This window comes from Procambarus clarkii, chromosome 8 (genome assembly GCF_040958095.1).
Source record: "Procambarus clarkii isolate CNS0578487 chromosome 8, FALCON_Pclarkii_2.0, whole genome shotgun sequence".
Lineage (NCBI taxonomy): Eukaryota > Metazoa > Arthropoda > Malacostraca > Decapoda > Cambaridae > Procambarus > Procambarus clarkii.
Genome location: NC_091157.1, coordinates 44,287,549 through 44,310,673, shown reverse-complemented (window position 1 = coordinate 44,310,673; position 23,125 = coordinate 44,287,549). Strand labels below are relative to the sequence as shown.

The following is a 23,125-nucleotide window of genomic DNA, read 5'->3' as shown; positions in this document are numbered from 1 at the left end:
CATTTAACACTATTTCTCCCTGCACAAGGGTCTCTCTCTTGCATAATACACTGCTATTTCTTCCTATACAAGGGTCTCTCTCAATAGCACTGCTATTTCTCCCTACACAAGGGACCCTACACTCTTACATTGTTAACTCTTTTTACCTTCAGGTGTTCTTTCACCAGTACAGCCACTCTTTCCCCCTTTCCTAGTTTTCCTGTCACGTCTCTAAACTGAGTAACCCCCTTGGAAATACGACCTCATTTAAAAAATTTTCTTCAAGTTTTGTCTCTGTTAGTGCGACTATATCTGGGATATTAAGCTGAATTATATATTTTAGCTCTAGTATATTTTTTATCTCCATCTATGTTGGTATATACAATTTTCAGGAACCTGTTTTCTTTCCCTTTGTCCATTACTTCCCCTTCCTCCAATGATTTTGTTGCTTTGTTTTATGTATCATTTCACTAGATTTCCAGTCCCTAACACTTTGTAGAAAAAATATTTTCTTCATTTCTATTCCCATTTAGACATTTTGCTTCATCGTGGTTTGTTTTCAGCTTTTCTCTGTCTTCTTTTGTGTTGCAGTGTTTGTACCTGGTTGGATGCCCCGGATATGCTCCGCTTGGTGTTTAGGGGACTTGGATTTCGAAGTGTTTGTTACCTCAAGCATGGTTCCATCCACACTACTTCTTCCTTCCCCAGTGTGCATGGTTTGCCCTTGTTTCCCGTCTCTGTTTCCGGCATCAAAGCATCAGAGGGTTTCGGAGTTGGGGTAGGGTTTAGCTCAGGATGTTGCTTAGGCAGATCTGGAGTTTTCCCCTTCCGACTTGGGTGGAGGCAGTTGAAGTAGACCCACTGAGGCTTCTGAGTATTTCCTGCTGGCCCCCTCTTCTGAGGCTCTGTCTTAGACTCCACTTTTCTATCTTCAGCTGTGGGCATGGATAATGGATTGAGAGAAGTCAGAGTTGGGCCCTTGGGTTCTGTCTGACCCTTCATGGCCCTTGGTACCTATTACAGAGGGTCTTTTATTGCAGGTGTTTGGGTGTGTTTGTGGGGGTCGTCCTTGCCTCCTACAATGATTTGGTCAAGCCAGCACGGGGGGGGAGGGGGGTCACCTGCTGATGGTTGGAGTTGGTAATCTTTAGAGCCAGATGTCGAGTTGCATATGCTTTCTGCAATCGCTTCTTCTTCGTCTGGTCAGTGCCGGGCTTGCTCTGTTCGGAAGGCTGGTTCACAGAGTTCATGCCAGCTCTTTGATGGGGCGGTTGGGGGGAAAGCTTGCTTGATTTGCTGATGCTCGGTCCCACGATTCGTGGGCTTTTAGGGTCGTGTCTGGTGGCCTGGGGTGTTGTTGGCTGGTCCTGCATCTCTTATGGGAGGGGGAAAAGCTTGGGCCTTTCAGGACAGGCCTCCTTCCCTTGCCTTCCCAGGTACCTATTTACTGCTAGGTAACAGGGGCATCAGGGTGAAAGAAACTGCCCATTTTGTATCTGCCATCACTGGGAATTGAACCCGGATCCTAGGATTACGAGTCCAGAATGCTGTCCACTCGGCTATCAGGACCCCAGCCTGTGGGTGGAGACTTCGGGGTGTGGTTGAAACAACAGCGTCTCTTTGGTGGATTTTCCGCCTGTTTCCAGTCCTGAAACGGGATTCTCCAGATTCTGGTTCATCTTTGACCTTTCCAGGTTGAACTTGTTCATTCCTTGCCCATCTTTTTGGATGACCACATAGGTGGGGAAATACTTACAGGATAAAGTTAGTTTATTTTAATAATTTAATTGTGGACTGTAAATCAGACTTAACACTTCTTTTGTGTTCAAGTCTGTCATTAATTGTACGGCCAGTTTGACCAAAGTATTGGAGAGGATAAGATGAGTAGGGATATAGAGTAGACACCAGCATCATTAGGAGCAGTAGTGTGAACTGGATTACTAAGATGATGACCAAAATGTTGTTTTTCCCATCTTCTGATGTGTAGTTTGGTCATGTCACAATCATTACAAAATAATTGCTGTTGCTTATTTTATTATTTTATTATATTGTGCTGTAGCCCCTAGCTGCACAGTGGTGCTGTTAGTTCCTGCTGCATGTGCCACCTTTGGCTGCTTCCTCAGTACTGAGGCTGTCAGCCAGGAGGGATGCAGATGATTTTTTTTTCAAGATGGGGTCTGTTTACTGGAGGCCTGAAGAACAGGATGTGAGCCCCATGTACCCTTGAGTTTTAAATGTTATGCTTGACCTAAAAAAAAAAACTGTTGTGGTACTCACCATTGATGAAACAACCATGGTTATGGTGCTCAGTTGAAGTGGTTAATTTTAGTAAATGACCTCGCAGAAGGAGTGAGCTCTTACATGGCGTGTTTGCAGATGATGCAAAGGTAATGAGGAGAGCAAGAACTGAAAAGGACTGTAGTGCTGCAAGAAGACCTTGACAAACTTCAGGAGTGGGTAAATAAATGGCTGCTGGATTTAATTCCAAATAAGTATAAAGTCATGAAAATGGGTAAAGGAAACAGGAAACATGCATTTAACTATACCATAAGGGAAAGGCAATTACTAGAAACAAAAGGAAAACGCCTGAGAGTAGACAAAGTCCCAGCACTAACACCAAAAGCTCATATGAACATCAGCAACATTTGTGAAGTTAGCAAACATAAGAACATCATTTAGGGATCTAAACAAAGAGGCCTTCAAGTCCATGCACACTGCCTATGAGAGACCATTACTTGAGAATGCAGCTCCAGCATGAATCCCACACCCTGTGAAGCATAAACAAAAACTTAAAGTTCAGAAGTTTGCAACTAGTACTAGAATTGAGAGAGGTTGAGTGAACTCACCTTTACAACAAGGAGAGAAAAAAAAAAAGGGGAGGTTATCTTGAGATGAATTTGATAAGCCTGTTGGGGCTTAATGTTCCCACGCCCGGTTCTCGACCATGCCTTTTTTTATTATTATTACACACCCCCAGGAAGCAGCCTGTAGCACCTGTCTAACTCCCAGGTACCTATTTACTGCTATATAACAGGGGCATCAGGGTGAAAGAAACTGTCCATTTGTTTCCGCCTCCACTGGGGATTGAATCCGGAACCTCAGGACTGTGAATCTGAAGCACTGTCCACTCGGCTGTTAGTTCCCATTATACATTGCCTGACGATAACTATGGGGATACGATAACTATGTACTAGATCTATGGGGGAATAGATAAAGTGGATAAAGGAAGCCTATTTAAATTAAAAAGAGGTAGGTCAAGGAGAAATCAGTGGAAGCTGGACTTGGATTCAAGTTGAAGGGATGTGAGGAAGTTCTCATTCCCAGTATCGATGTTTGGCAAGTGGAATGCACTGAAGGAAGAGGTTGTTGAAACCAATTTCATCTCCTCCAATTTACTACAATTTAATTCCTTTCAAAAAGGAATTTTGATGACAATGTTAATGTTGAGAGATGTAATTAGCTCGCCAAGTATAAACGACTAGGAGGCGGAACTAATTTTCACTCCTTCATTGTCACTGATAGGCAAGCACCTAAATTTTGTTTTCTTGTATGATTTGGGGAAACATTCAAATATTCATAAATGAATGAAGTAAAATATAAAAAATAGTCTTGAACTTGATACTTTGAATACCATAAATACTTTTGTATGATGGTGCCAAATGTACCAAAAAATGTTTAATTAATTATTTTTAATATATAATAACAATGTTATTTCATTCAGTAATAATAACCAAAGATATGTAAAATCTTAGTAATATAGGAGTTTGTAAGCAAATCCCAATTTCCTTACATTTTTATTGTGAAAAATGTTTAGCTATATTCACCCCAGCTGAACCGAAATACGTCTTACATTATAATTTGTAATCACAGGTTTCAGCTTTTCAAGTAGAACATAAGTGTTATACAGTCTGTTACAAAATCTATACTGTACTAAATAATAAAAGTAGTTTCTATCATTAATATAATTATAGGTTATATTAATTTCTTGGAACAATATATCTTTTAAGAGTTGAAACAATAATTACCAAGCTTTCAAGTAGACTACTGCATACTCTAATACTGTGTTACTTGAGTGGGAAAACTTTTTACTTATTACATGTTGTCATAGTGCTGGAAACATTGACTTTTAAATATTAGTCTAAATTACCCTAGCAAAGGAATTTGTGTGTGAAGCATTGTATGCCAGGATAGTGATAAGGCTTGGTGATCTGGTGGCGGCAGCAACGCAATAGTCACAGTGGTGTTGATACAGGTCAAGTGGTCTACCACAGAATTTTGCATCTTTTATTTTTTTCAGTTTGCTAAATATCTTCCTGAAAGATATCATTACACTCTACTAATAGATGATAAAGTGCAAAATCCTGTTGGTGTGGGTTGGTCAGGGTTATGACTTTGCTGTGTATTGTAAGCATGCACATCACACAGCACAGAATTATTTAATAAGGTATACATGTATTTTATCTACAAATAACATTGTAACCTGCCAAGCAGTCACTATTTGTTTCCATTTTCTTAAAATTAACATTAAGGTTTAAATACAATACTGTACATAAATTTATTAAAATACCGTATGTATGTAATGTATGTATGTATGTGTAAAATGCAGTATGAATGTAATTATTACCTAAGTGTAGTTACAGAATGAGAGAGATGCTCTTGATGTCCTGTCTTCCCAGCATTAATTGTCATATACGCTTTAAAATCACTGACAGTCTTAGCCTCCACCACCTACTCATTTGTTCCAACCGTCTACCACTCTGTGAAAGTGAATTTTCCTAATATTTTTGTCAGCAGCTTTGTTTAGTTACCTTATAACTAACTGTATAACCTATTGTTCTTAAAGTTCCTGGTCTCAAGAATTTTTTTTTTTTTTATTAATTTTGTCAGTTCCTTTTACTGTTTTGTATATACTGTTTTGTACATATCACTTCTTTTAATTCTACTAGTTTTGGCATATTTAATGCCTCTAACCTCTCCTACTAGCTCTAGTTTTTCAGTTCAGGAATCCATTTAGTTGCAAGTCTTTCCACTTTTTCCAATGTGTTGATGTGCTTCTTAAAAGGTGGGCACCATACAACTGCTCCAGATTCCAACTTAGGTCTTACAAAGGTTGTGAACAATTTCTTTAATATTTCACCATCCATGTACTGTATTTAAAAGCAGTTTTGAAATTGGAAAGCGGAGCATAGCCTCCTCGAGTGTTTCACACATTTGCTTGTTTAGTGTTTCACACACATCCTTTTTATTCTCCTTAAATCTGTTACCCATCTGCATCTCTGTTTTGCTTTAAAACTTTTTGTGCATTCATCATATATTTCACAAAACTTGACACATCTCATTTACTTCCTTGCCTAACAACAAGTCTTTCAAATCAAATTCTATAACCACTGCACTGCTCTGGCCCCAAATATGGCAAACCCCTGGTGCATAGAAAATAAATTTTTCGCAATTTTTTTTTGCCCTTATATTGTTAAATAACCTTCCCTGATCACATATATGTTGAAATAAAATAAAAATTGTACTTACTTTGGCCACAGTGGGGGTCCAGAAAATGGCATGTGACATCACGGTTTGGTGGTCGCCCGTGGCATAAACACCCGGAGGCAGGCGTCGTGCGCCAGATTCAACATGCGCGAGTTGCCACAAATATTTTTTTGTTAATTTTTTCCATACAATTCCAAATGCATTTATGTTGTTTTTTCTTGCCAAACATATGTATATTAAACACGTTCACAATATTCTGGCAGTAGAATATCTGTACTGTTCCAAGACAAAGTGTTACATGTACCACACATGTATCCACAAACATTGATCATATTTCCATTATTTCATGTTCATATATATGTACATTTATAACATATTTACATACTGTACACTATATACATTCCCTATGAACACACTTAGAATTCTGCGAGTGTGTGATATTCAGAGAAGCAGTCGACGGGGCATAGGGGAACTTTGCACTCAACACACCAGATGCAGATGCATCTTCGCATGCGGTCCCAACGTTGTGTGTTCTTGCAGACAACACAGGCATGTTTAACCTTGTCCCGTGATCCTGTGTCGGCATATAACCAAGCTTGTGTACACCGAGTCTCTTGTTACCCAAGTTTGTCAGAAACTGCATGTGGCATTGTTGCTGTCACCCCACGCTTTGCAACAAAGCCCTCCTTCCCAAACTTCACGAAGTTGTGACACTAGAGTAACACAATGTCCATATTGGGGGGTCTCTTGCCTGATTTCACAAGACACATGTTGAAACAGTTCAGCACTACAACGTCAATGAGGTGAAAAAAGAATTTCTTCGTCCACTTCAGATTTTCGTATGCACTCGACGGCACCAAGCATCATGTCACATTTATCAACTAGCCACATATTTATGTTGTAGTCAATAAGACAATCAGGTTAATATATTGGGAACGTGTTGCAAAGTGCACTTTGCCACTGTTCAACATGGCACCTGTGTGAATAGCTGTCAACATACTGCGCGTCTGTTCCTTCAGCACACTGATAAGATTTTGTCACACTTTCACAGCTGGCAATCACCCACTGCAATACCAATGCCAAACACTGGCATTTCCCTCCTGTGGGCCTTGACAGTGCCACATACACCAGTGTTGTGGTCAAGGAGGAATCTGGTCAACAAGAGGCTGGTATAATAGTTGTCCGTGAACAGGATATGTCCCTTGTTCAGCAACGGTTCTATGAGTGTTTTGACGATACTGCCGGGAAACCCATGTAGATCTTGACCTGGTATGTCAACGTCAGTACCTGAATATAGTATCATGTCCATGACAATACCAGTTTTGCAGTCACATAGCACAAGAAACTTGAGTCCAAACTGGTGCCGCTTTGATGGGTTGAACTGCTTGAACGCCAGTCATCCCGTGAAGAGGACTAGCGATTCATCAATCGCCACATTCTGTCCCTAGTACAAAATAGTCAGGGAACTTTCCTCTCACGTCACTAAAAATCTTCCAAACACCTTCCACAGTCTGTCCTGTCTGTCTTCATTATCATTGTTCTCAAAGTGCAGGCACCTGAGAACTATCAGGAACCTATCATGTGACATGTACCTGTTGAACATGGGGAATGGAACAAGGCTGTCTTTGTTCCAATAATCCTGGATCACATGTTTTTCAGAATGTTTTATCATCATGCTCAATGCTAAAAACACATACATTTCCTCATTTGTCGTGTCTTTCCATCGTGTCATGCGAGAGGCAGGTAAAATGCCGGAGTCAATGAGGCTGTGAGTATATCTGTTTGTCACTGCAACGAGATGGTCCATGAATTCCTGATCAAAATATGCCATAAAAGTCAATTTCAGCCATATCATCACCTGTATAGGGGAATAACGGTGTCACACCAACATCGGTACCATCAAATGTTAGAATTTGAGACAAAAGTCTCACAATCCTCCCACACAAGTACACTTGTGGGTTTAGTTTTGGTGCCATCACCACGGCCAACACCACCACGAGCACCAAAAACACGGCTCCATTGCCTTGTGCTAGAGCTGCGTATAGGTATGCCAGGAGATGAGTGTTCTACGTAGTGTAGGCCTACCACGAACACCTGATGTGGAGGGAACAGTCGTCTTTGTCCTCAGGCAGTGTGACACGTTGCCTCTTGCCTTGCCGTGTTGCTGGGTCAGCAAAACCCTGCCTAGTAACACCATCGCTGCTCGTACTCAGTTTGTCAACACTACTTGTATTGGAGCCTATGTCACTGAAGCCTGAGAATGATTCATCACGTGTACTATTGCTAAATAAACTCGCATCAGAGGACACACATGATGGTGGTGACTCTAGTGGTGTTGACCCAGGGCTGCGAGGCAGGCCGGATGAGGTTTGTGTACTGTACACACTCACGACCTCCTCACCTCATTCTCCCCCCCCCCCTCATTCGTGTCAGACCTCTGTGTTAATCAAACACTACACTCCGATTATCAAACACTGTCACGTATTTCGTCATAAGAGTCGTTTTCCTCGACCGCAGCTGACCGTGGACTGGGAACGCGTAGACGATGTTTCAGACATGGTTGCTTCCTTAAAACTGAGGCTTCCCACAGCCCTGGGGCATGCTGGGATTGTTTTTTAAAAAATGGCGGACGATCACTGGAATCCTCGGGCATCTATTTCGTACCTGCATCACTGCACGCCAGTTTTGAATGATACTATACCTATAAAATACTATTCTATACCTATACCTATACTATACCTATACCTTCGAGACTTGTGCCATGACTTATAATCGGAAACGGGTCATTCTTCGTCCCTTTTTGTCACTTTATGGTCATCTCCTTGAGTACACAGATTCCGCGAAGCTTTTGGGGCTATTCTTTGACTCGTTTGTCTTGGTCGCCCCATATCTCTTACCTCCGTGTTGAGTGCTCTAAGGCCCTTGCCCTCCTTCGGGTATTGTCCCATACTTCTTGCGGAGCGGATAGGCGCGCACTCCTTGCTTTACATTCCTCTCTCGTCCTGTCTAAGCTCGATTATGGTTGCCCTGCTTACTCGTCTGCTTCTCCTTCTACTCTTCGCTGTCTTGATGCTTTGCACCATACTAGGTTGCGCCTCAGTTCTGGTGCCTTTCGTTCGACTCCCGTCCTCAGCTTGTATGTTGACACTGGCTTCCTGTCTCTCCAGGACCGCCGTGATCGCTACTGTCTTCGCTATCTTGCACGATCCTTGCAATATCCTTCCTCTCGCCTCTGTCGTGCTTTAACTTTTACCCCTCCTGCGGTTCCTGTTCCTCTTCACCGCCTCCCTCTTTCTGTCCGGTTATCTCGCTAACAGGATTCTCTTTCCGTTCGTAATTCTAATATTTCTCCCCATGTTGTTCCTTCTTTGCCTCCGTGGAGAGTCCCCCTTCTGCAGCTTTGTACATCCTTGACCCACATCACTAAAGCTTTTACCTCTCCTACGGTTCTAAAACGCCTTTTCCTTGAGCACTTTTCTTCTCACTCGCACTCCGTTTCCGTCTTCACTGATGGGTCTAAGTCTGCGGACGGTGTTGGCTACTCTGTAGTTTTTCCTGATCACACTTGTGTGTCGCTTACCTCCGGAGACTAGCATCCTCACAGTGGAGCTTTATGCTATTCTCTATGCTCTTTGTCTCCTGCTCTCTCATTGTCAATCTTTCTTTAGTTATTGTTGTTGACTCTCGTAGTGCCCTCATGGCTCTTGGGTCCTTTAATCCAGTTCATCCAGTGGTTGTTGAGATCCAGCATTGGCTGTTTCTTGTTCACAGTAAATTTAAGTCAGTTGAGTTTTGTTTGATTCCCAGCCATATTGGTGTCTCTTTAAATGAGGGTGCGGATGCTGCCGCCAGGGAAGCTGTCCACTCTTGTCCCATCTCTTGTAAAGGCATTCCTTATTCTGACTTTTACCCGGTTATCCATTCCTCCATCCTTACCCGTTGGCAGGCTTGTTGGTCGTCTGTTACTGGTAACAAGCTACGTTCTCTTAAAGTTGTGTGTCCTCGTGGCCGTCCTCCTGTCACCGTAACCGGCGATGGGAAACGGCTCTGGCGAGGTTGCCATACTCGCTTAACTCATGGTCACTTGGAGCGCCGCCCTGCTCCTTATTGTCCTAATTGCATTGTCCCTCTTACGGTCGTGCATGTCCTTGTTGAGTGTCCTGATTTCCGGGACGAGCGTGTGTCTTGTTTTCCGACCGTCCCCCGTGGTCGCTTGTCTCTCGATAGTATTCTCAGTGACTCGGATACTTTTGATATCGTTCGCCTTATGCGTTTCTGTTCTCGTATTGGTATCCTTGGTGACATTTAGCACCCTCTGATTATCCCGCACATTTGATGGTGCTACATAACCTTCCCGGTTTGGTGCCTTCTTTTGATAATTATTTGCTTACTTACTTCAAGCTCATAATGCATTTGGCCAGCTTACAACCTTAGTGATTTGACTATTATGGTTTCAAGTGTAAACTAAAGTGAAAGAGTGAACATATAACCATCTAACTTGATATTAAAAACACTTTTTTCTTCATGGCACGTAAGTGAATTGGGTTGTCTCAAGTTTATGGACCCCAATGACTCGCCCATTGCCTTCCCCCAGTGTGCATGAAACAAAACAAAACAAAAAAACTAATTTGTTTCATTTATTGCATTATGTGGGAAAGACTTCTCACCAGATAACCCTGGATAAGCAAAATTCTTACAAGGGAAGTCCAAAAATTACCATATTTGCTATTTTTTGTACCACAACCAACAAAATTAGAATTTATACACACACTATAAATAGAAAAATAATTTGAAACAAACTGCAGCTTACCTTGTAGTAGTTCATTGTCCTGTTTTGATTTGGTAAAATTTTAAATGTGTAGTTCTTGAAAATTTATATAACCTAATCTCCAGTAATTCAGATTTCTTTCCGGATATGGCGAAGTTTTGCCAGAAAATTACCCTGATTTGACTTGGGCTCTGTGCTAGTCTGTGCTATCGAGCCAAATCTTTGGTTATCAGGATTTCTGTCGGGATATGTCAAAATTTTACCCAGAAAACTATCTGGATGCGAATTTGACCAGATAACCAAATACAGTATTCAGTGAAGCAGGCTTTGGATAACCAAACTCATACAGTACTTATTTAATGCATGCAATATATCTATTTATAATTTTTTTTAGTACTACATACAGGTAGATTGGCAAATTTAATGATAGCCAGATGCCAAGGGTTAAATTCGCATTTCTCTGATATATTCTTTTTCCCTTTTCTCTTCAAATGTGTGTGCGCGAGTGAGAATAATTGCCTAATTGTACTTACCTATTTGTGCTTGCGAGAATTGAGTTCCAGCTTTTTGGTCACGCCTAAGCTTTGCAGGGACCAAAGGCTTTGGAAATGCCTAATTGTGTTTGAGAGTGATCTCTAAGTACTTCTATGTTTTTTGTTTTGTGTGTTTTAAATATTTGTGTTTTGTGTATGGAGTATTTATTCTTTTGTGGATGGTATTCAGTTTTGAAGCCATAAATATTTAGTTCTAGAAATTACTTGTATATAATCATTGTCATATTCATTTTTAACTATTTTTAATTCCACTCGATTAAAAGTGAACTGTAGCTGCAAGGGTTACAATAATATTTGTAAAATAAGTTGCATTTGTAACTTCTTTCAGCTTAGAAGGTAAGAGTTAACACACTGCTTTTCTATTATCATTCTTGCATGATTGTCGTTTTCCTGCACAACAGAATTTACTAACAAGAATGGAAGTTTGTTATGTATAATGTTAAGGTATGCCACTCATATGACCTGATCATCCTTCTGTCACTAACTTGTTTTATGTGCAGCTTTAACTTCTTGAGAGGAAGTTCATATAATTAAGGTAAAAAAAATAACATACTTCAACTACAGTATATTACTTAATTTGCAAATCTGCTTGTGATTTATTGATCAGCAGGTTTCATTTTTATACATTATAATAAGATTTGTAATTTATTAACACTTACACCAAATTTTTATGATCAAACATATTATTTGCTTATTTAAACTATAACATACAATTTTTTTTAATTTTATACAGTTTGGAAAAACTCGGATATTAGGGAAGGAGATCTTTCGTAAATGCAAAATGTAATTTATTTAGGCATTTGATTTTTAATTACTAGTTATAGTAATGCACCCTAATATTTGACCATGTTAAAGAGTATACACCACAGTTTTAAAATTTATTACTATAATTATTAAGTAGCACATTAAGTTGTTTGTGATGTGTATTGAATTATTTTTTTTTACTCACACAGTACAGTATAGTATTTTTAATAGCTGCTATTCTGTTTACCATCTTCAGTTGCATCGCAGTTGAATCTCTTCAATACTGTATCTTGAATTTTGTGATATAACAATTTGTATTTCATTCCTGCATTAGTCAATCCAAGACACACAGTTCTTCAGTGTATGTTTCAGGCACTGTTATATCTGTTAATGTCAGCATATATAGAGATGTAATGCTACCAAAACATTCAAGAACATAATTTGCTAAAATAAAACTGCTTTAAATCTAGAATGTATATAAATAATACTTCTAATATAAATTAATTTAAATAAACTCTACAAATTCCATTAATTCATTCTTAGAATTGCTTGTGGTGTAGCTGCAACATACAGTAGTTTGTTGTGAAAACTTTTGTGGGGTGTTGAAGGCTAACTAGAGTATGTTGTGTTATCATTGAGCAGAATCGCAGCCGGCTGTGGTCACAGTGAATATGAAAACATGGAATCAGATGTCCAAGATGCATCAACTGATGATGAACAGTTAAACAATGTTAGATTAGAAAACGAAGACGTAACACCTGCCTGTGGTGACAGCGGAGCTGATGGGAGGAGAGATGACCAAGCACAAAGCCACAGTATTGGCAGATTGAGCAACAGAACAGTTGAGCATCAAGCGGATGATGATGATGTGAGATCCTTTGAGGAGGAAGAACGGAGAATGGCCCAGGAACTAAATGCAACCGATGCAGAAAGAACAGATAAGCCTTCAGTTGCACCATTACCAGTAAGTTTATAATTTCATATGCATTGGATATCTTATGGGACATAAAACATTTAAATATAACACACCTTTTCTGGGGGAGCCCCTTCAGCTTCCCGGAGCTATCTGGACTGATATGAATGTATCAGACCATGGCCTCAGTCAAAGCGAATGAAGTTCTGCCTACCGGGGACCATGAGACAGAACCTGGCCCCCCTCAGAGGTATGAGGAGTAATGGCCTATAAACACCCCCATGTGGTTGGAAGCATTCTATGTCTGCCATTGACTGGGTCAGGCACCCACAAAGGTAGGCACCCCAAAACAAAAATCTGGTTGAAAAATTGTTCATGAAAACCGAACTGTTAAGCAGAACTTCCCAAACGAAAAATAAGCAAATGAGCATGACATCACAACTGTCACCACGCTGCTGTGCATACATCTCCCCTCTTCCCAGGAGGGGGGGAGGGGGGAACTAAAAATCCACCCCCAGTTCTGAGGCTGATGTGAGACCTGGAAGTCGTGCGACCCTGGCTCCTGACGTTCCAGTGCTGTAATTGTCTAAATGTAATTATCAAAGTGTAGTTACAGGATGAGAGCTACGCTTGTTGTGTCCTGTCTTCTCAGCACTCTTTGTCATATAACGCTTTGAAATTACTGATGGTTTTGGCCTCCACCACCTTTTCACCTAACTTGTTCCAACCGTTTACCATTCTGTAAACAAAAGTGAATTTTCTTATATTTCTCCGACAGCTTTGTTTCGTTAGTTTAAATCTATGACCTCTTGTTCTTAAAGTTCCGGGTCTCAGGAATTTTTCCCTATCAATTTTATCGATTCCTGTTACTATTTTGTACATAGTGATCATATCGTCTCTTTCTTCTATCTTCTAATTTTTGCATATTTAATGCCTCTTAACCTCTCCTCGCAGCTCTTGTCCTTCAGTTCTGGGACCACTTAGTGGCATGTCTTTGTACCTTTTCCAGTTTGTTGTTGATCTTCTTAAAAGATATGGGCACCATACAACCACTGCATATTCCAGCTTTGGTCTAACAAAAGTCGTGAACAATTTCTTTAGTATTTCTCCATCCGTGTATTTAAAAGCAATTCTGAAGTTAGAAAGTGTAGCATATGCTCCTTGCACAATGTTCTTAGTGTGGTCCTCAGATGACAGTTTTCTATCTAGAACCACCCCTACATCCCTTTCTTTGTCAGAATTCTTTAAGATTTTTCACATAATTTATAGGTTGTGTAGAGTCTATGTTCTCCAATTCCACATTCCATAACATGGCATTTATTCACATTAAATTCCATTTGCCAAGTGGTGCTCCATATACTTATTTTGTCCAGGTCTTCTTGAAGGGCACGGCAATCATCTAGGTTTCTTATCTTCCCTATTATCTTGGCATCATCAGCAAACATGTTCATATAATTTTGTATTCCATCTGGTAGATCGTTTATGTAGACATTGAACTGTCATTGTTCTGTTTGTTCTGAACTGAGAACCGAGTTTGTTCTTGTTTATTCTGAACTGTTTGTTCTTTCTTAGCTCCTTAAGCATTTTTTCTACTTCATCTCTAAACACCTCTATGTGCTCTATGTTGTTCCCTGGAATTCTTAGTGTGTCTGGTTACCTTACCTTGAGTTTACCTTGAGGTGCTTCTGGGGCTTAGTGTCCCCGCGGCCCGGTCATCGACCAGGCCTCCTGGTTGCCGGACTGATCAACCAGGCTGTTGGACGCGGCTGCTCGCAGCCTGATGTATGAGTCACAGCCTGGTTGATCAGGTATCCTTTGGAGGTGCTTATCCAGTTCTCTCTTGAACACTGTGAGGGGTCGGCCAGTTATGTCCCTTATGTGTAGCGGAAGCGTGTTGAACACTCTCGGGCCTCTGATGTTGATAGAGTTCTCTCTGAGTACCTGTTGCACCTTTGCTTTTCAATGGGGGTATTCTGCACATCCTGCCATGTCTTCTGGTCTCATGTGATGTTATTTCTGTGTGCAGGTTTGGGACCAGCCCCTCTAATATTTTCCACGTGTAAATTATTATGTATCTCTCCTGCCTGCGCTCAAGGGAGTACAGATTTAGGCTCTTTAGTCGGTCCCAATAGTTTAGATGTTCCCTGAAGATTTTATTTTGTACAAACACACTTTGGAACTTTTTGTTTAATGTTTCACACCTTTTCTTTTCATTTTCTGTGAATCTATTTTCCATTTTCAACCTCTGAATATTATCCTTTACCTGCAATTTGTTGTTTATGAATTTATAGAATAGACCTGGTTCTGTTTTACATTTGTCTGCAATCCCTTTTTCAAAATGTTTTTCTGCCTCTCTCCTCACTGCCTTATAGTTGTTTCTCACATCTTTGTATTGCTGGTATGTTTTGCTTTTATTCACTACATACAGATTTATACAGTGGTACCTCGGAATACGAGTGTCCCTGTATACGAGTTTTTTGGAATACGAGCAGGATTTCCTTGGAAAATGTGTCTCGGAAGGCGAGGGTTATCTCGGAAGGCGAGTTTGTTGATACGCGTACAGGCCGACCTAGCGCATGGTGGTACGGCGATCGTCGCCTCTCACCCCTCAGTTTAGCAGTGCCTCGCGCCCAGTGACTATCCCACGTCAATTCTTCACCCGGATTTTCAGTGTTTTGTTGGATTTTTGGTCATTTGACCATAAAAGTTGTTGTTATATATCTCGCCATGGGTCCCAAGAAAGCCAATGGTAAGGTTTAACCTAAGAAAATAGTGCCGCGTTTCGGGCGATTGAGTGGCAACACTGAAAAGTGTATACTCTTTGCACTGTCCTGACATTAATTTTCGATTTACTTATTTCATTTTTATACCAATGTGTTCGCAATAGAATGTTATCTAAGAACATAAGTATAAAATGTCACAGAAGGATGCGTTAGACCGGCACCAAATAAAAAACTACGTCGATTACACGTGTCGTGTCAACAATACAGTGGTCTTACCTCGATGGTGCAATGCTCTACCGTTCTCTCAAATAGGCTATGTGGCTATTAGAGAAAACGAAAATTTCATGGCGGACATTTTCAAACTATCCCAAAGTCGATCGCATAACAAATAGTTTATAAGAAATATTTTTTCTCGTGACTCATGAGCGAATCTGCTGTGCGACCTCAACACAAAAAGTGGTAATGCTCTTGAGCGCCATGATAATGCTAAAGTGTTAAGAAAATGTGTGGAGTATGGGAAGAATTGCAAAGTTTTGTTAAAAAAACTTTCCCAGATAAAGCTGTAGCAGGCTGTTGCATTGACCTTTTAAATGACAATGTGATGTCTTACTACAGAAGTGTTAAAATGTAGTGAAAAACAAGTGTCTTTAGACAGATTCTTATTAAGACAAGCAAGTCTTAGTGGTATGCAGGCAAAACGTGCCAGTGTGTGCATACCAGTGAAGTCCTCACTGCCTGATGTTATAATGGAAGGGGACTCCCTTTCCAAACAGTAACATCTCTTCTCCTCCCTCCTCCTCACCATCTTCCATACGCCAACAGCAAGGTAAGTAATAACTTGAACATAGTTTTGTAGGTTTATTTAGATGAATTAGGTATAAAATTTAGTTTGAAGTGGGGGTTTTTGAGGTAGTCAGGAACGGATTAATTCATTTCCCATTAATTCTTATGGGGAAATTAGCTTCGGAATACGAGTTTTCAGAATACGAGATGTCTCCAGGAACGGATTAAACTCTTAAACCGAGGTACCACTAACATAGATGGAGTGAGATCGAAGATACTGGAGTTAAGTGATGTAATACAGCTGCAGACACCAGACATTGTTGCACTCACGGAGACAAAACTTGAAGATGTAATTTTAAATGAGGTCATATTCCCAAGGGGCTACTCGATTTGGAGACGGGACAGAAAAATTAGGAAAGGCGGTGGCGTTGCTGTGCTGGTAAAAGAACACCTAAAGGTGAACGAAATAATGACTGCCAATCCACAAGAAGTTGACATAATAGCACTAGAGATCTGCCATGAGGATGATAAACTAGTGATAATAAATGCATATAGTCCACCGCCAAGCAGCACATGGTCAGAGGAGGAGCTAGATAGTAAACGTGAAGGTCTTATAACAATAATGAGAGAGATTATAGCGAGAGCGGATAACGATAGATCACGACTGTTGATAGTCGGTGACTTCAACTTGAAATCCATAGACTGGGAAGCATATGAAGCTAAAACAGAAGATTTTTGGACCTGTAAATTTGTAGACCTCATCCTGGAAACATTCTTGAATCAACATGTTAAACAAGCTACGAGGATGTGGGAAGGGGACGTTCCCTCCATGCTAGATTTGATATTTACCAGGAAGGAGGAAGAGATATTTGACATTCAGTACCTTCCTCCCTTGGGTAAAAGTGACCATGTCTTTTTGGGAATAAAGTATGCAATGCGTTATAAGCTGAAAGAAAATAAGGAGGTTGAAGCAGTTGAAAAACCAGACTTCAGGAGAGGACATTATGGTGACCTTAGAAATTTTTTTAGTGAGTATAATTGGACAGACTTGATGCTAGGCAAGGAAGTGAATGAGATGTATGTCAAGTTTTGTGAAATATATGATAAAGGCACAAAAAAATTTATACCAAAACAGAGATGCAGAACTAGGAAACAGGATTGGTTCAATAGAAATTGCTAGAGGGCTAGAGACCAAAAGACACAAAAATGGAATCAATACAGGAAGAAGCCGAACCCCCAAACATACCAGCGATACAAAGATGCGAGAAACAACTACACGGCAGTGAGGAGAGAGGCAGAAAGAAATTTTGAAAAAGGGATTGCAGACAAATGTAAAACAGAACCAGGTCTATTCTATAAATTCATAAACAACAAATTGCAGGTAAAGGATAATATTCAGAGGTTGAAAATGGGAAATAGATTCACGGAAGATGAAAAGGAAATGTGTGAAACACTAAACGAAAAGTTCCAAAGTGTGTTTGTACAAAATGAAATCTTTAGGGAACCAGATACAATAAGAATTCCAGAGAACAACATAGAGCACATAGAGGTGTCTAGAGACGAAGTGGAAAAAATGCTCAAGGAGCTCGGTAAGAACAAAGCAGCTGGCCCAGATGGCGTTTCACCATGGGTTCTGAGAGAATGTGCATCTGAGCTCAGCATTCCACTTCACCTGATCTTTCAGGCATCCCTGTGTACAGGAATCGTAGCAGACGTGTGGAAACAGGCTAACATAGTTCCAATCTACAAAAGTGGCAGCAGGGAAGACCCCCTCAATTATAAACCTGTATCATTGACAAGTGTAATAGTGAAAGTATTGGAAAAAGTAATCAAAACTAAATGGGTAGAACACCTGGAGAGAAATGATATAATATCAGACAGACAGTATGGTTTTCGATCTGGAAGATCCTGTGTATCGAATTTACTCAGTTTCTATGATCGAGCCACAGAGATATTACAGGAAAGAGATGGTTGGGTTGACTGCATCTATCTGGACCTAAAAAAGGCTTTCGACAGAGTTCCACATAAGAGGTTGTTCTGGAAACTGGAAAATATTGGAGGGGTGACAGATAAGCTTCTATCATGGATGAAAAATTTTCTGACTGATAGAAAAATGAGGGCAGTAATCAGAGGCAATGTATCGGAATGGAGAAATGTCACAAGTGGAGTACCACAGGGTTCAGTTCTTGCACCAGTGATGTTTATTGTGTACATAAATGATCTACCAGTTGGTATACAGAATTATATGAACATGTTTGGTGATGATGCTAAGATAATAAAAAGGATAAGAAATTTAGATGATTGTCATGCCCTTCAAGAAGACCTGGACAAAATAAGTAGATGGAGCACCACTTGGCAAATGGAATTTAATGTTAATAAATGTCATGTTATGGAATGTGGAATAGGAGAACATAGACCCCACACAACCTATATATTATGTGAGAAATCTTTAAAGAATTCTGATAAAGAAAGAGATCTAGGGGTGGTTCTAGATAGAAAACTATCACCTGAGGACCACATAAAGAATATTGTGCAAGGAACCTATGCTATGCTTTCTAACTTCAGAATTGCATTTAAATACATGGATGGCGATATACTAAAGAAATTGTTCATGACTTTTGTTAGGCCAAAGCTAGAATATGCAGCTGTTGTGTGGTGCCCATATCTTAAGAAGCACATCAACAAACTGGAAAAGGTGCAAAGACATGCTACTAAGTGGCTCCCAGAACTGAAGGGTAAGAGCTACGAGGAGAGGTTAGAAGCATTAAACATGCCAAAACTAGAAGACAGAAGAAAAAGAGGTGATATGATCACTACATACAAAATAGTAACAGGAATTGATAAAATCGACAGGGAAGATTTCCTGAGACCTGGCACTTCAAGAACAAGAGGTCATAGATTTAAACTAGCTAAACACAGATGCCGAAGAAATATAAGAAAATTCACCTTCGCAAATAGAGTGGTAGACGGTTGGAACAAGTTAAGTGAGGTGGTGGTGGAGGCCAAGACCGTCAGTAGTTTCAAAGAGTGCTGGGAAGACGGGACACCACGAGCGTAGCTTTCATCCTGTAACTACACTTAGGTAATTACACTTAGGTAATTACCACTGTATATATAAATATCTACATGTTCTGTTCACCATAACTGTTCATCTAAGCTGGTATAGTGCACAAAGAGCATAGTGGCCATCCTTATACAGCATGACAAGTCAGAAAAATGATGCCACCTCCCTCACCAAAATGGCTTCTCCCAACACTCCTTTGGTGTTATTACACTATACAGTGGAGCCCCGATTATCGAATTTAATCCATTCTGGCACCGAGCTCATCATATGAAATGCTCGTCTTTCGAAACAAATTTCCCCATTTAAAATATTGTAAATAAAATTAATCCTTTCCACCGCTGCAAAACATCAATATGACATTCGATTATTTAAACTATGGAGCAGCCTACCTGACATATACTGAACAAACCTTCTTGACATTCGTCCGTTTTTCAAATTTGTTCACTTTTTTTTATTTTTTCATTTGTTTATAGCCAAAGGTTTGTTCAATGTATGTCAGGTAGGCTGCTCTGTTTCTTAAAAAAAAAAATGAAAAAAATTAGAATTTGAAAAAAAACAAAAGTATCTACATTTGTGTTCACCATAGCGAACCACAAGCAGGTACAGTATAGCGAGTCCAGACAGTAAAAGGTGGCTGCACAGAGTCAGCAGACAATGCTGCTTCCCTTCCCACCAAGATTACTCCTCCCACTACAGTGCTAATTATCACAACACTCCTGCTATTATCAGAATCCTGGTCATTTTTGGGGGGAGCCACTATGGCTCCCCGGAGCTAATATGGATATCCTAACTATTTTGCATTAGTCGATGTGGGTGGAGTTCTAGCCTACCGGGGACCACGAGCCAGTACCTGGCCCCCCTCACAGAGGCACGGGGAGCAATGGCCCATAGAAATGCACATGTGATTTGGAGCATTTTATATCTGCCATCGACCGGGGGAGGCACCCAGAAAGGTAAGCACCACAAAACAAACCCCTATTCTGGTTAACAACGAAAATTGACAAATGAGTGGACAGAACTCCCCAAAAGAAAAACAAGCGAACAAGCATGACGTCACACGAGCCGCGCCGCATGTCTGCGCAGCTCCCCCCCTCCCCGGGAGGGAGAAGGGGGAGCCCCAGACCCCCGAGCCAGCGATCCACGCCTCAGTTCCTCGGCTGATGGGATGGTGCATGGTCGTGTGGCTCCAGCCACACGACCGAAAAGGACAGATAAGGAAAACCCCAACCACAAGGGGGTTTTCCAGGGCCATTGCTCCCTGAAACCTCTCTGAAGGGGCCAGATTCTGGCGCTGGTCCCTGGTAGGTCTGAACTCCTTAGCTAATGTCCTGGTCTAATATAACATACATTAGCCCAATAAGCTCTAGGGAGCCTCCGGGGCTCACCCAGAAAATGGCGTTTCATTACATTCAATGCTGGTTTTTTGCCAGACTTTCCCGCCCTATTGCGGTCAAAATATGTCGCCTACGATTTTTTTTATTTTTTTCTTTTCCCCCATGATTATGGAACACAAATGAACACTTTTATAAGACAAAACAATTTTTTTATTTTTTTTTTTTTTGTGCCTGGCAGTGTTGCAGGCCAAAAAGCCCTTAGCGGTTTAGGGTTAAAGATGTCCATGGTTGTTCTGGCAATATTTCTAATACTCACTGGGAGGATGTTGAACAACCATGGACCTCTGGTGTTTATACAGTGTTCCCTAATTGTGCTTATGGCACCCCTGCTCTTCACTGGTTTTATTTTGCATTTTCCATTGTTTTTTTTAGTTGAAGGGTTAATGGTAATTTTGCATCAGTTCCACATTTTCATGTGTTCTCTGGATGTCTTGATTATTCCTTTATTTCTATTGTTCAAATGGTTTGCTTGTCCTGCAAATTTCTGGTTCGATAAATTGTCATCGAGAGATTTTATATATTTTTGTTACTGTTCTTTTAATCATCTACAGGGTGGAAGTGGTGATGGTGGAGAGACAAGTCAATCAGAATGGAGTGAAGATGATGATGGAGCAGCATCTGAACCATTACTTGATCAGGAAAGTACTGGCTACACAACAGATGACCCTGCTCTTGAACAAGTATCCATGATGAATGATGCTGGACTTACTGATGCTGAGGGTTAGTATTTTTGGAAGAATGCATTCTTTATTCATTTATCTACTTACACTTGGTGAATTAACCACTTAACTGTGCCAACCGAGTATTCTCAGTTCGTGGAAAACTGCGCCAGCCGAGAAAACTTTTTAATTTTTTCGTACCCATTCTAAATGTGTGTGCGGTTGGTTGTGTACAAAATGGACTCTTAGGACCTCCAGTGAGAGGCAGTCATCTTGGAAAAAATTCCCAGAATGCCCTAGGGCTGCTGGCTGGGTTAGTACTGAGTGAGCAACTATGGGGGGCACACGCGCCTTTGGCTCCCAAACACCTGTCCGACAGTGTTGAAAGATCGCACTCTGTCAGTGAAATTCAAACCATATTGTTTGAGGAACATAAGGGTCATAATATTGGTGAAGCTAGGCGCAGTAAGGACCTAACACAAAGGTCGGATGCAAGTGATACAGCACCCATGAAGAATATACAGCAAGCTTATCAAGTTGTAGCTGTGAGTGCCACCCTTGCCCACCTATGCTATCTCCAATTTATATAGATGATACATAGATGAATCATTTTCTGCGTTCAGTAATGATGCATCTGATACAAGTAGCATAGATGAACAGTGTTAGCGGCTTCCATGATGGTGTTTTCCATAGATATTTTCAAGAATAGCTGAATCTCTTTGTGACTGACAGACACTCTTTGAGGCTAGCTGAATCTCTTCCAGAATCTCTTCCCGACTGATGGACACTCTTTGAGGCTGGCTGAATCTCTTCCTGTGTGGGACCTTACAAAGCGATCTTTTCACGACTACCTTACAAATTGATCTTACCCTATAATCTTTTCAAGACCACCTTACACTTTACAAGCTTGGCTACATACCACCTACAGGTATTAATGCCAAGGGTGTATGTGAGTGCATTATTTGCAAGCACACAAAACAAAGAAACAGGAAGCGAAAATCTATCTGTACCTGATGCAACAAGAGCGAAGTAGCGCTCTGTACCATGGACTATTTCATTGATTATTACTCGCTTCCAAAGTACTGAGTAATTACCTAAGTGTAATTACCTAAGTGTAGTTACAGGATGAGAGCTACGCTCGTGGTGTCCCGTCTTCCCAGCACTCTTTGTCATATAACGCTTTGAAACTACTGACGGTCTTGGCCTCCACCACCTTCTCACTTAACTTGTTCCAACCGTCTACCACTCTATTTGCGAAGGTGAATTTTCTTATATTTCTTCGGCATCTGTGTTTAGCTAGTTTAAATCTATGGCCTCTTGTTCTTGAAGTTCCAGGTCTCAGGAAGTCTTCCCTGTCGATTTTATCAATTCCTGTTACTATTTTGTACGTAGTGATCATATCACCTCTTTTTCTTCTGTCTTCTAGTTTTGGCATATTTAATGCTTCTAACCTCTCCTCGTAGCTCTTGCCCTTCAGTTCTGGGAGCCACTTAGTAGCATGTCTTTGCACCTTTTCCAGTTTGTTGATGTGCTTCTTAAGATATGGGCACCACACAACAGCTGCATATTCTAGCTTTGGCCTAACAAACGTCATGAACAACTTCTTTAGTATATCGCCATCCATGTATTTAAATGCAATTCTGAAGTTAGAAAGCATTGCATAGGCTCCTTGCACAATATTCTTAATGTGGTCCTCAGGTGATAGTTTTCTATCTAGAACCACTCCTAGATCTCTTTCTTTATCAGAATTCTTTAAAGATTTCTCACATAATATATAAGTTGTGTGGGGTCTATGTTCTCCTATTCCACATTCCATAACATGACATTTATTAACATTAAATTCCATTTGCCAAGTGGTGCTCCATATACTTATTTTGTCCAGGTCTTCTTGAAGGGCATGACAATCATCTAAATTTCTTATCCTTCCTATTATCTTAGCATCATCAGCAAACATGTTCATATAATTCTGTATACCAACTGGTAGATCATTTATGTACACAATAAACATCACTGGTGCAAGAACTGAACCCTGTGGTACTCCACTTGCGACATTTCTCCAT

General features: G+C 40.6%; 1 protein-coding gene across 7 annotated transcripts in view; it reads left to right on the top strand.

Annotated features, from left to right (window-relative positions):
• LOC123759646 (adenylate cyclase type 1) overlaps window positions 1-23,125 on the top strand; it is a gene marked incomplete at its 5' end in the record, with an annotated part of 300,312 nt that overhangs the window by 258,570 nt on the left and 18,617 nt on the right. For all 7 annotated transcript variants that reach the window (XM_069317785.1, XM_069317786.1, XM_069317792.1 and 4 more), the window contains 2 exon segments: window positions 12,172-12,493; window positions 20,958-21,126. In XM_069317785.1, the coding sequence (XP_069173886.1) occupies window positions 12,172-12,493; window positions 20,958-21,126 (491 nt within the window).